The sequence below is a fragment of the Excalfactoria chinensis genome, chromosome 12 (assembly GCF_039878825.1).
Source record: "Excalfactoria chinensis isolate bCotChi1 chromosome 12, bCotChi1.hap2, whole genome shotgun sequence".
Classification (NCBI taxonomy): domain Eukaryota; kingdom Metazoa; phylum Chordata; class Aves; order Galliformes; family Phasianidae; genus Excalfactoria; species Excalfactoria chinensis.
Window position 1 is genome coordinate 8,522,430 of NC_092836.1, and position 13,181 is coordinate 8,535,610.

At 66.9% G+C, this 13,181-nt stretch overlaps 3 protein-coding genes across 3 annotated transcripts; all 3 read right to left on the reverse strand.

Annotated features, from left to right (window-relative positions):
* Nucleotides 1-441: 441 nt before the first annotated feature.
* QARS1 (glutaminyl-tRNA synthetase 1) lies at nucleotides 442-5,022 on the reverse strand. The gene is made up of 23 exons (XM_072347151.1): nucleotides 4,717-5,022; nucleotides 4,520-4,629; nucleotides 4,356-4,431; nucleotides 4,205-4,269; nucleotides 4,067-4,120; nucleotides 3,872-3,929; nucleotides 3,657-3,728; nucleotides 3,494-3,579; nucleotides 3,290-3,376; nucleotides 3,095-3,194; nucleotides 2,926-3,004; nucleotides 2,727-2,835; nucleotides 2,526-2,656; nucleotides 2,312-2,404; nucleotides 2,101-2,238; nucleotides 1,941-2,028; nucleotides 1,721-1,864; nucleotides 1,547-1,651; nucleotides 1,331-1,423; nucleotides 1,133-1,260; nucleotides 966-1,032; nucleotides 742-867; nucleotides 442-661 (listed from the first exon to the last, which is right to left on the reverse strand). Exons 1-23 carry the CDS (start codon nucleotides 4,997-4,999, stop codon nucleotides 611-613), a joined length of 2,343 nt encoding a protein of 780 aa, XP_072203252.1. The 5' UTR covers nucleotides 5,000-5,022; the 3' UTR covers nucleotides 442-610.
* A 636-nt stretch (nucleotides 5,023-5,658) lies between these two features.
* Nucleotides 5,659-6,801, reverse strand: LOC140257894 (epidermal differentiation-specific protein-like). Its single transcript, XM_072347583.1, has one exon. The coding sequence runs from the start codon at nucleotides 6,799-6,801 to the stop codon at nucleotides 5,659-5,661; it is 1,143 nt and encodes a 380-aa protein (XP_072203684.1).
* A 915-nt stretch (nucleotides 6,802-7,716) lies between these two features.
* SLC6A8 (solute carrier family 6 member 8) lies at nucleotides 7,717-12,745 on the reverse strand. The gene is made up of 14 exons (XM_072347488.1): nucleotides 12,546-12,745; nucleotides 11,998-12,198; nucleotides 11,645-11,776; nucleotides 11,077-11,350; nucleotides 10,873-11,005; nucleotides 10,538-10,672; nucleotides 10,347-10,450; nucleotides 10,145-10,269; nucleotides 9,962-10,074; nucleotides 9,757-9,894; nucleotides 9,276-9,378; nucleotides 9,101-9,201; nucleotides 8,725-8,895; nucleotides 7,717-8,243 (listed from the first exon to the last, which is right to left on the reverse strand). Exons 1-14 carry the CDS (start codon nucleotides 12,625-12,627, stop codon nucleotides 8,112-8,114), a joined length of 1,944 nt encoding a protein of 647 aa, XP_072203589.1. The 5' UTR covers nucleotides 12,628-12,745; the 3' UTR covers nucleotides 7,717-8,111.
* Between the last annotated feature and the right edge of the window lie 436 nt (nucleotides 12,746-13,181).

The following is a 13,181-nucleotide window of genomic DNA, read 5'->3' on the forward strand; positions in this document are numbered from 1 at the left end:
ACCGCGGGTCTTGCGGCTGTCCCAGCCCCGCTGTTTTCACGCCGGGATCGGGAGGAGAACGCTGCCTGAGGCTGCTTTAACGCGCCGTGTGCGCGGTGCGGCCCCACGGCTGCTTAAGGTGGCCCACGGGGACGGGCGGAGACTCCCACACCCCACGGCCAGCCCCGACGGGTCTGGGGATAGAGAGATGCGAGAGGACGAACCGGGACCGCGGGGGCACTCCGGGCACCTCCAGCCCAGGGCCGGGCAGGGCTCGCCCCACTCGAATCCACCTTAACGCGGGATGGCAGCCGCTGTTTGTACACATCCCCGGCGCGCACCTCCTGTCAGCGCTGCAGTCCGTATTCCCACGCAGCTGCACACCGTGCCGCAGCACCACCCGCCCCACGGCGTGCGTGTCCCCGCCCCCCCGCTCCCATTGACCCCAGGGCTGAACACACGGACCAGGCTGCGATGCTCCACTTTATTGAGGTGACACCGGCACGGCCCCGTGGGGCTGTGCTAAGGCAGCTGCGGCTCTTGGTGAGGTGTGAGGCGGGTTCCATCCTGCCCCCCCCCAGGAGCCTTCCCCCTGGGTGGGGACACACAGGCAGTGGCGTGGCAGCAGGGCTCAGGCTTTGCCGGGGTCCTCCTTCAGCGTCACAGTCCGGTTGAACACCAGCTGTGTACAGGCAGAGGCAGGGCTCAGAGCACTGCAGCCTCAAGGGGGGGCGATGTGCTTCCCCTCAGCCTAGGGCTCACCTTGCTGTCAGTGCTGTCAGGATCCACTGAGAAGTATCCCAAACGCTCAAACTGGAACTTATCAAAGGGCTGCGCCCCGAGGACAGAGCTGTCAACCAGGGCATTGTCCACCACACGCAGGGAGTCCTGGGGAGGGGGGAAAGCAGCACTGTCAGCACCTTCAGCCCCTCTCTGTGCCAGTGCTGAGGACGGGAGAGCTGCAGCAAATCACTGCTGGCACTCACGGGGTTGAGGTCACTCAGGAATCCACCCGGCACCTCCGAAGGGTCCTCGGGATTTTTGTGCAAAAACCTGCAATGAGACTCAGCCAAAGGGGCTGTGGGGCAGCAGCACCCCGCAGTGGGGTGACGGCAGCCAGGTGACACCACTGCCGTGCTGCCCCGCTACTCACAGCCGCTCATACAGCCGCACTTCGCACACCCGCGGCTCTGACACCCAGTGGATGAAGGCTTTGGGCTTCTCTGCTGCATCCGACTTGGTGCAGGTCACCTCCAGCTCCGTGACACGCCCGTGGGCATCCTGAGGTGGGGGAAGAGAAGCCATCAGGGGGCAGCTCCAGCCCACAGCCCCCCCGCCCAGGGCCACGCACCTTGATGACGTTCTGCACGGCGATGACGTAGCCGGTGTGCCGCAGCCCCACTGGCTGCCCGAGGGCCAGGCGCTTGTAGCCCCTGTCCGCCTCCTGCGAGAGGATGCACTGCTGCAGGACGGGGTGCAGCACCGATCCCCCCTCCAGCTCAATCCCCATGACTGTGTCCGTCTCCCTGCTCTGCTGCCATGCTCAGTGGCACTGAACCCAACTCACCTCCTTGAAGTCAGTCTCCTCGATGTAGACGACAGACTGGAAGGGCACTTTGTGGAAGCCCCGGCTCTCATCAGCAGGAAAGTTGGGCACGAGGACGTCGATTGCCTGGTGGACGGGAGGGGGTGAACGCTGTCCCAGGACCTCTGCACCCAGCCCAGCCAACAGCAGCCTCACCTGGGGGGCCGGGAAGTTGGTGATGGTGACCTTGAGGGGCTCCAGCACGGCCATGGCGCGGGGGGCCTGCTCATTCAGTACGTCCCTCACACACGCCTCTAGCAAGTGCGGTTCCATCGTCGTCTGGGCCACTGTCACACCAACCTGTGGGATGGAATGCACTGCTGTCGCCCTGCTGGCTAGGGGGACACGTCCACATGCTCCATCCCTTGGTGCCTACCCGTGCACAGAAGTTATTGATGGCCTCAGGAGGGAAGCCTCGCCGACGCAGGGCTGTCAGTGTGAAGAGCCGCGGGTCATCCCAGTCCCTGAGAAAACACTGCTGTGACAACCCAGCATACCCTGAGCGACAGCCACGCCATCTGCTGGTCCATCCCTACCGCACAGCCCCAGTCTCCACCAGGCGGATGATCTTCCTCTTGGAGACAACGGTGTAAAGCAGGTTGAGGCGGCCGTATTCCCACTGCACAGGGCAGTACACATCCAGCGCGTTGCACAGCCAGAAGTAGGAGGAGCGCCTGCAAGGAAGCACAGCCTGGTTCAGCCACAAGGACATGGTGACCCCTGCCCGGGGCTGTGCACGGAACTCACCTGGCCTGGAACTCCTTGGTGCAGAGGGAGTGGGTGATGTGCTCGATGGAGTCGCAGAGGCAGTGCGTATAGTCATACGTCGGGTAGATGCACCTACAGGGGTACATGTGAACTCTGCCCCAGCCTCCCCGTTCTTCTCCCAAGACCCTCCTACCCCACGCACACACAGACCCATCCCTGGCACATCCTGTGGGATGCTGTGGGCTCTCCATACCACTTGTCCCCAGTGCGGTGGTGCGGAGTGAATTTGACGCGGTAGGCAATGGGGTCCATCTTCCCATCCTCCATCACCAGCTTCATCCGCAGTGTGGCCTCCCCCTCCCCAAACTTCCCCTTTCGCATGTCCTGCAAGGCAAGCAAAGGCCATCAGCTGGGCCCCGCACCCCATGGGCACACAGTCCCTGGCTGAGAGTACCTCAAAGAGCACCAGTGACTCCTCCACGGGCCGGTCCCGCCACGGTGATGGTGGTGGGTTGTGACCCTTGATCTCCTCAACCTTCTGATGGCAGACATAGGCCTGTCCCCTGCAGGGGGGACACATGGCCAAGTGGACATAAGCAGCCCACCCCTGGACAAGGAGCAGCCATCCCTGGGCACCACTGCATCACACTCACCTGCGGATGAGCTCCAGAGCCCAGGTGTAGAGCTGGTCAAAGTAGTCTGAGGCGTGGGTCACAGCATAGGGCTGGTATCCTGGGGGGGACAGGATAGGTTTGAGCCATCACTAGGGCTTGGCAGCAGGAGCTGCATGCAGCATCCTGCCCTCCCCACTACAAGCCTTACCAAGCCACTCCACCATCTCCCGGATGGCCGTGAAGTACTTCTCCTCCTCCTTCTCAGGGTTGGTGTCGTCATAGCGCAGGAAGCAGATACCCCCATTGGCCTGGGGAAGTGAGGAAAGTAAGAAGCTGCTCCCCACAGGACCTGGACACAGACAGAGGACGTGGGGAGCAGGCTGTAGGGCTTGGCAGTGCTCACCTTGGCATAACCAAAGTTGAAGTTGATTGCCTTGGCATGGCCGATGTGCAGGATGCCGTTGGGCTCCGGAGGGAACCGTGTCCGCACCTGCATGGGGGAAAAGAGAAGGTACTGACACTGACCCATGCCCTGTGCCTCTGCAGGCAGCCTTACGCAGCAATGGCACCCTCAAGGGAGTCGCCGTACTCAGAGACTCGACCTCACCTGCCCACCCGTGACCGCCAGGTGCTGCTTCAGCAGAGCCATGGTGTTGGGTGTCACCACGTAGCCCTCCGTCTTGTAGTTCTCTCCTGTGGGAACAGTGCGGTCAGTGGTGCAGCACAGTGCCAAGCCTGGCAGCCTGCAGGCAGTACCTCCTTGCGCTCACCTGGCTTGTGGAATTTCAGAGCTTCTCCTCGCAGCTGCTCCAGCAGCGACTTTGTCTCTGTGCCCACCTCACCTGTGGGGAGAGACAAGGCTGAGCCAGCACTGCCCGCTGGGACAGAGGACAGCCTGTGCTCGCACCGAGTGTGGCGATGCCTGACCACAGCCCGAGGGCTGCTGGGATCAAAGGGCTGGGGAAGCTCCCAGGGGGCCACTCACCATTCTCCACCACGGGTGCCTTCTGCTTCTCCACCAAGCCCGGGCGGGCCTTGGCAGCCTGCAGGGACAAACACAGCAGCCTGAGCGACCACTGCGCACACAGCTCCCTCCAGCCATACCCACCCCAGCAATAGCACTGTCCTGCAATGGCAGCTGCGGCTGCTCAGGAACAACCACGCGGCCCCTTTGCATCACCTTTGGTTTCTTTTCCAGATCAGCTTCTGTCTTTGGTCCCAGCAAATGCAGCACCTGTGTGGGATGAAGGAGGTCTGACGGGGTGTCCCAGGCCCGGGGCGGCCCAGGGCGCATCGTGCCGCAGTGCCCAGCACCCACCTGCAGATCCACCTCGTTCTTGATGCTCTTCCCATCCGCCCACTGCAGCCGGCTCCGCGCCTCCGCTGTTGGGGCACGAAGCGTGGGATGCGGCCCGGGGAGCTTCGAGAAGCCCCCCAGGCCCGACTCGCTCCCCCAGCCCCGCACTCACCCATCAGCAGCCCCGTGTTGAAGCGGTACCGCTCCGCCAGCAGCTCCTCCCGGTGCCGGCTGACCACGGCCTCCACCTGCGGACCCGGTGGGCTCATCGGGAAGCACACACCCGACCCCCCTGTTCCCTCCCCCCCGCCCCGCGCCCCCCACGGCCCCACTCACCGCCTCCTCGATCTGCTCGGGGCTGACTCGCACCCCCACGCCGCACGCCCGCTCAAAGTCCGCCGGTTCCAGCGGTTCCAGCGGGTGACCGCGGAGGTACTGCAGGGCGGCTGCGACACGGAGCGCTCAGCGCCGGCCCCCAGGCACCGGGTCCCTCTCCCCCCCCCCCCCCCCCCCCGCCCCAGGCCGTTCCGTACCGCCCAGCTGCTGGTCGGTGCGGATCTCCCTCCGCCCGATGTACCCCACCACGAAGGCCAAGCGGTCCGGGTCGCGGAGCCGGGCGGCCGCGTTGTACAGCAGAGCGCCGGTGCCTTTATCCAGGTCGGAGCCCAGCGCGGCGCGGGCCTGCAGCACGGCCTGGCGGAGCTGCGCGCTCAGCGCGGCGTTGCGCAGCGTCTCGCGGGCCTTGGCCTCGCTCAGCCCGATGCCGGTGAACAGATTCAGCACCTCCGCCTCCTCCGCCGCCGCCATCGCCGCCATGCTGCCCCTGCCCGCCTGCGGGGGCGGAGCCTCTCGCCGCACCGCCCTCCTCGGTGAGCCAATCAGGGGAGAGCGCAGCTCGCTTCGGCCAATGGAGTGAGGGAGATCCTCGCAAGCTCCGCGAATCGGAGCTCAGGGAGGCGTTGCCAGACGGAAGGACGGTTGCATCATTTAAAGGGACCGCTGCCCGCGGCGGACACGTGGGGGGCAGGTCCGGGGCGGAGCCGGGGGGCTGGCGGGGGGCGGTGGCGGGCGGACCCCTGAGGACGGAGCTCCGTCTCTTTTGTCGTCGGAGGGGAAGCGGTGCTGCAGCCCCGCATGTCCACCTTGTGCCTCAGGCGGCCACCCGGGCAGGGGTGTCCCCCACATTGTGTCCTCGCAGCCGCATCTGTCTTCCTTGCATCCCTCTTATGTCCTCACAGCCACCCATGTCCCCCTTCGTTGTGTTCCCAGGCCACCCCATCCCCCTGTACCTCCCCTTAAGTTCCCGCAGCCACCCGTGTCCCTTCCCACGTCCCCTCCCTTACCCCTGCACCCTCCAGCTGACTCTGTGCCCACACCCATCCATTGCAGCTGCCCCAGCTGCTCAGGCTGTGGCACCCCAGGACACCCCCCCTCACCCACACCACCACCGCCAGCGCCGCAGTTCAGAAGGGGCTTTATTGGCACGGCGACCCGCTCTCAGCACCCGGTGCACACAAGTTGTCCCCCGGCTCCGTCCCGATGGCCGCCCCCTGTCCCATCTGCACGCCGCATTCCTGCCGTGCACCCGCCGCAGTCTCCGTCTGCTGCTCCGTCCCGGTGCCCGCCGCAGGCAGCGGCTTCATGCTGAACCTGGCGCAGACGTTGGTGCCCGACACGCTGCGGTACTCCCCCATCTCGGTGCGCACCGCCTCGTTCTGCGTGATGGTGAGCAGGACGGGCACCGACAGCGTCACCTCCTTGCGCAGCACGTGGACGGTGAGCTGCGTGCGCGGCGGGACCTTGGCGGGCAGAGCCACCTCGCTGCGCTCCCGCCTCGTGCTCGACTCGCTGCGGCCCTTCTGCACCGTGAAGACGTTGCTGGCCTCCACGGCCAGCGTGAAGGAGAGCCCGGCCCGCAGGCTGGTGGCGTTGCTGAAGCGGAAGCTCTGCCACAGCGTGGTGCTGTACTCCCGGGTGCTGCCGGCCGCCAGCGCCTGCTCCGATTCGGTCTCGTTCACCCCCACGATCTCGTCCACCAGCACCTCCCGCTCCTCCTCGACGCGCTTCTGGTCCCACAGGAGCTGCGCGGTGACCGTGGGGCGGCCGGGCTGCAGCGGACGCAGGTGGGACAGCCGGGACTGGAAGCGCAGCTGCGCCCCGTAGTCGTCCACGCGCTCCCCGGGCCAGGCCAAGCAGTGCCAGCCGCCGCGGTTGGGGTGCTGGTAGAGCAGCCAGACCCCGCGCTGCACCACGTGCGAGGCCACGCGGTCGTTGAAGTACCCGTACGCCAAGTTGGTCTCCTCGCTGACCACCTTACAGGCGCCCTGCAGGTGGGGCCGCTCGTAGAGGGTGATCTGCGGGTCCAGCAGGTCGTGGTGCACCAGGCGCAGCGCAGAGAAGCTGTTGGGCCGCTCCACGGCCTCGTACTCACCCTCCTCGAAGACGTGCGGCTCGCCCTCGTACTTGGGCTGGGTGTAGGCGATCCAGGGCTGCCCCACCACCTTCAGCGAGGCGATGCAGTCGCCAAAATCCAGCTCGTGCAGGTCGGGCACGTCGCAGGTGAACTCGCGGCTCAGCCCCTCGAAGTCGGCACGCTCGTACACCGTGATCTTGTTCATGGCGCCGTGCGGCCGTCGGCCCGGCACCTCCTCTCCCCGGCACCTCCTCTCCCCGGCTGCCCTCCCTGCCCCGTCCCGCTGCCTCTGCTCTCCCCGGCTGTGTCGCCGTGCCCCAACGCCGCCCCGCAGCCGCCGCTTTTATCGCAGGGCCGTGACATGCTGTGACATGAGGGATCCGCCACGGCCCCGCGGACCCGCACGGCGCAGCGGGATGCCCGCAGACCAGCCCTGCCGGATAGTCCTGCCGCACCCCAAGCACATGGCGCTCCAGCGCTAACGAGTCACCGGCAATTAGTAGGGGTGCTTCCGCCCTGCCTGCACTAATTACGGTGTGAGATGGCAGTGGGGCCGGAAAGGCTGGATCACCGCGGTGGGGTGAGAGGGTGCAGCGGTGGGACCAACCAGTGTCCCAGGATGAGACCCCACTGCGCCCCAGTCCCACTGGGACTCGGTGCAGCCCCTGGCACAGCACAGCACAGCACAGCACAGCACAGCACAGCACGGCCATTTGGCACAGCACGGCCACCTGGCACGGCACAGCACAGCATAGCCCCCACCACGGCACGGCACAGGGTGTTACAACAGAGCCGTATGACATGGCGTGGTGCTGTGACAAGGCATGATGCAGCGATGGCCTGGGCAGGCGGTGCCACTGCTCCCTCCTTGTCTCTCATGATGGGGACATCCCTGACCTCACTGCTGGGCAGGATGCCCACAGACTTCCTGGGGCAGCTGACACCGCTGACACCCCCAACCCCACAACAAACATGGGCTTGTGCAACTCTCAACCCCACAACCCTCCCATGGCCAAGTGAGCACAGGGCAGCAGCTGCCCCTGCAATGGGAGGTGGCCCCTCAGTCCCCCACCACACCCAGTTCCTCCCAACCCGGTGCCACCATCCCAAGCCGGGGTGTGCCAGGGTCTCCCAGTTTATTGCCAGATGTCGGGGCGGTTGGGGTTACACCAGACAAACGCTACAGAAGCGGTTAGTGAGCGAGGTGCCACCGGCCGGGGCGGCCGGGCTGGGGGGCAGCGGGGCACAGGGACGGAGGCCAGGGAGGGGCTGTCCTACTCACTTACCCCCCTCCCACCACCCACACCCCACGTCCTACATCCCCCTCCCAGCGCTGGGGACCCCCGTGGCCGCCCCGTCCCCGTGTCCCCGAGCGGTTCCCACCACCCCCTGCTCCCTGCATCGAGGCCGGGGCAGCGCGGCGGGGGGGGGAGCCCAGGAGTGGGGCTGCGTGGGTGGGAGGCGGTGCTGGCATTATTGCTATGGCGGGCGGGAGCAGCGCGACCCTCCCCACGCTCAGATCACAGTCTCGAAGAGCGTTGTCTTCTCCTTGGGGGGCTCTGGGGCCAGCAGCTTGGCTTCGGCCTCGGGTGTCAGGTACTCCAGGTGGTGGTGGCCCCAGATTGGCGTGGTCAGCAGCTGCCAGCGCTGCGGGGACATGGGGTCAGCATTGGGGACGTGGCACGGAACAGGGCATGTGGGTGGGGATGGGGTTTGGATTGGGATGGGGACAGAGATGGCGTTTGGATCGGCATAAGGTAGGGATAGGATTTGGATTGGGCTGGGGAAGGGATTGAAATGGGACTGAGAGAGGGGTAGGGCAGCAGCGCACAGGGCGGGGATGGAGACTGAGATGGCACTGAGAGAGAGACAGGGATGGGGACAAGGATGGGATCTGAACAGACAACCATAGAAGCAGGGTGAGATGTGGATAAGGTTGGCTTTGAGTGGGACAGTGATGGGGACAGGGATGAGATGGGGAGAAGGCAGCAGGGATGAGGATGGGATTCAGCTCAGGATGGGACTGAGCCATCAACGTGAGGTGACGGGATGGAAATGCCAGACGGGACAGGGAATGGATTCAGATGTGGATGGGGACAGGGACGAGGGTGGCCCGGTGAAGCCTCACCTCGCGCAAGGTGCCTTTGCAGCGCAGGAGCTTGTAGATGACAGTGCAGGGGATGCAGAGCATGGAGGAGAGAGCCAGGACCCAGCCGATGGCATCGCCCCACCACGGGTACACGTAGGTCTTGTTGTACGTCAGCGGTTTGTAGTTCACCACGTGGAACAAGAAGATGCCCTGTGCGGAGCGGCAGCGAGCTCCCACGGCCGTCCCCACGCGTGTCCTCCCGCACGAGCGTCCCTCCCCCCACCCACCGCCGTGCCCGCAGCCGCCGCTGGGGGGAGCCCGGAGCCCGCGGAGCGCCGGCCGGGGCAGCGCGCACACGGCCACGCGAGGGCGCCCGAGCGCCCCCCGACCCACGCGCGACCGCGTCCCCGCTCACCACGCAGACCAGCGGCGTCACCACGGCCCAGCACCACTTCATGAGGGGCAGCGGCCGGTAGCCGATCATGCGGGCCACGTCGTCCATGAAGCGGTCAGCGCCTGCGGGGACGGGGACGTCAGCGGGGTCCCACGGGTGCCCAGCCCTGCATCCCTCCCCGTCCCCACAGCCTCACCGTACACCCAGGCGATGACCACACACTCCCAGAAGGCCTGCCACAGCAGCGTGATCCCGCTGGCCGAGTAGTTGTCGAACAGCTGGAACACGTACATGCCGCCCTGCGGGACAGCACTGCATTCACCGGGCTGCGCTGCTCCATGGGCACCCAAATGGCACGGGGACCCCAAATGGCACTGGTATCTCAAATGGCACAGGGACCCCAAATGGCACGAGGACCCCAAATGGCACTGGTATTCCAAATGGCACGGGGAACCCCCAGTGCTATGGGCACTTCCAGTAGCACAAACTTCCCAAATGGCACAGACCCCCCAACCGGCATGGATCCTCTAAATGGCACAGACAGCCCAATGCCACGGGCACTCCAATGGCACAGACACCCCAGATGGCACAGGCACCCCACACAGCCATGGAAGCTCCAGCCCCACACCACGGGAAGGCACAGCCCGGCCCTGGTCCGTGTCCCTGCGCATCCCCACCTGTGTCACCATGGAGAGGTCGATGAGGCAGCAGACGAGGCAGCAGAGCGCGGCGGTGACCTCACGGCGCAGTGATCCAGCCCCCGGCTGGGGGAACAGGTCCAGGATGCCAGTGATGAAACCCTCCACGCCGACAAACTGCAGCACACAGAGGGGTCAGCAGGGGCACAGGGTCCCATCCCCGTCCCCGTCCCCGCTGCCGTACCTGGCTGTCCAGCCCCAGCACCAGGAGCATGAAGAAGAAGAGCGTGGCCCACAGCGGGGACAGGGGCATCAGTGTCACGGCTTTGGGGTAGGCGATGAAGGCCAACCCGGGGCCTGCAGGACAGTAGGGTGAGCGGTGCCAACCCCTGTAGGACACATGGGACCCACAGCACGCACCACTCACCCGATTCGGCCACTTTGGAGATATCCACACCCTGCTCTGAGGCCATGAAGCCCAGCACGGAGAACACGACGAAGCCGGCGAAGAAGCTGGTGGAGCTGTTGATGACGGCCAGGATGTAGGCGTCCCTGCAGGCACAGCGGGTTATGGGCTGCTGCAGGAGCTGTGGGGGCTCTGCGGGGTCCCGTTGGCGGTGCAGCCCTACCTGTAGCAGTTGTTGTGGAAGCGGTTGTAGCTGCCCAGCGCCGTCAGCGCGCCCAACCCGATGGCGTAAGAGAAGAAGATCTGAGTGCCGGCGTCGATCCAGACCTGGGGCACGGGGACGGCGCTGGGGCTTTAGGGGCACTGGGTGTCCCTTGTCCCTCTCCGTGGCCTCACTGCCCCCCTTGCCCTCACCTGCGCCTCAGCCAGCTTGGACCAGTCAGGTTTCAGGTAGTAAACGATGCCGCCCAGCGCACCGGGCAGCGTCACACCGTGCACCAGCAGCAGGATGAGGACCACGTAGGGGAACAGTGCTGTGAAGTAGACGATCTGCGGATGGAGAGCTGGTCAGAACCCGTGGGGCAGGAGATACTATGGGGCAGGAGGTGCTATGGGGCAGGAGGTGCTATGGGGCAGGAGGTGCTATGGGGAGCAGGACGCCCCGTGCCACGTGTGTCCCCATCAGGGCCGGGGTTTGGATGTCCCGAAGCAGGGGTGGCACCTCCCGTACAGACGTGGGACCGCGTTACCTTCCCGGTTGACTTGACGCCCTTCCAGATGCAGAAGTAGACGATGATCCAGGTGGTGACCAGGCACAGGATCATCTGCCAGTTCATCTCCCCCGGCTCGCTCAGGTCCCCCGACAGCCGCAGCACTTTGTTCCTGCGCAGCGGGGTGGCACTGAGCACCCGCACATCCCCGTCCCTTCCACCCCCGCTTGTCCCCGCACTCACTCCCAGAACTCGATGACAGGCGAGCGCTTGTCGGCCATGTCGACGCAGCTGACGTTGAGGGCGGTGACGGCGGCGCTGGCGTTGGCACTGGCGTTGCGGCACAGCTCCAGGTGGAAAAACTCCGCGCACCGCTCTGTGTTCCACGCGTGGCCGCAGGTGGCCCAGGGCAGCGTGTCGGTCAGCGAGTGCACCAGGTAGAAGAGCCCCCACACCAGGATCATGATGTAGTAGGAGTTACAGAAGAAGACGATCACCATGGAGGCCAAGCCCAGACCTGGAACAGCAGCGGCAGGGTTGGCACGGGGGGTCTGCACACCCACGGTGATCCAGGAGGAGAGGAAGTGCAATGATGGCGGGGATGGGATGTGTGGATGTGGGACGACGGGCAAGGGGACAGCACGGGGTTGGCCGTGGGCACAGCAGGGACTCGTGGTTCTCGGGGACGGTAACGGGGAGCTGCAGGGCAGGGCAGGGAGCCGCCATCCTTGGCTGCGGGACACGGGGCGTGGACTGGGAGCCTTGGGGGCCCCGCACAGGGCACGGAGCAGGGGGGGAGGACGGTGAGTACCTTTGAAGAGCGGAGCGATATTCCATGCCGCGATGCCCCCCTGCTTCATGAACTGCCCCAGGGCCACCTCCAGGAAGAAGACGGGGATGCCGCCCACGAAGACGATGAGCAGATAGGGGATGAGGAAGACGCCTGGCGGGGGGACGCAGACACTCAGGGTATGGCTCAGCCGTGCCGTCCCCCCCTCGCCGGTCCCCCCCGCGCCGCCCGCCGGGCGCAGCGAATGGCGAGCAGCACTCTGCGCACTCCCCCTCGCCGCGCGCCGATGTAGGTCAGGGCGGGCAGGTGGCGGACCCCCACCCCACGAGCCCCAGGGGCAGCCCTCCACCCCCCAACCCCGCTCCGGGGCTCACCTCCGCCGTTCTTGTAGCACAGGTAGGGGAAGCGCCACACGTTGCCCAGCCCCACGGCGAAGCCCACGCAGGACATGATGAAGTCCATCTGCCGGGTCCACGTCTCCCGCTCCGGGGCGGCCGTTTTGGGGGGGCCGGGGGCCCCCACCAGCGGCGCCGTCACCGTCCGCTCCTCTCCCGCCGCGGGGGGCTCGGTGCCCTCTGCCGGGACAGGGACGGGAAGGGGGGGCGGGGGGGGGCGCCGCGCCGCCGTCACCAGCGCTCACGGGTGGGGAGAAAGGGGGACCGCGCGGGGGGGGGGGGGAGGGGTGTCCCCGCGCGATCCCCCCCCGCACCCCGCGCCCCTCGCTCCGCGCGTGGGGGCGTGACGTCAGATGTCAGCCCGCCGCGTGACGTCACAATGCAGAGCGGTGACTCACCCCGCGGCGGGACGGGAGGGGGCGCGCCGCGGTCGCGCGTGGCCGTGGGCAGCCCTCCCCCCCCCAACCGCCCCCCCCCCCCCAACGCGCACCGCATCCCTCCCCGGCCCGGTTCAGCCCCGCGCTTACCGGAGCCCGTCGGGGCGGCGGCGTCGCGGCTCGGGGCGGCGGGAGGCTGCGGGGCGGCCGTGTCGGCGGGGACGGGGGGCATGGCGCGGGGGGCCGGGGACCGGGGGCGGCTCGGGGGCGGCTCCGTGCCCGGGGGGAGCTCAGAAGCAATCCACGAAGCACTTGAAGGTGAGTCGGAAGAACCTCATTGAGGGCGGCGGGGCGCGGCGGGGCGGGCCGGGCCGGGCGGGCGGCTCAGAGCCGGGCTGCGGGGCCGGCGCCGCGCGGCCGCTCCGGGGCTCTCTGCGCCGCGGCACCGGGCGGCGGCGGAGGCAGAGCCGGGCCGCGCCGCCCCTCGAGAGCCATTGGCCGCGCCGCCCGCCCGCGGCTTGCCGGGACTTGCAGTCCGCCCCACCGGCACCGGGACGCGGGCACCGGGCAACGGGACGCAGCGGGTGACGGGGGGGAACACGGGGTGAACACGGAGTGCTTGGGGCGGCAGGGCGCCCCGGGGGACGTTGATCGATACGAAATTCAAGGCGGAAAAGACCTCTGAGATCACCTATTCTGATTCCGATTCCAGTTCAACCTTCGGCCCACCCCCCACCGCGCCTACCGAGCCGCTTCTACCGCGGTGCTCGAGGCCAGAGGGCGCAG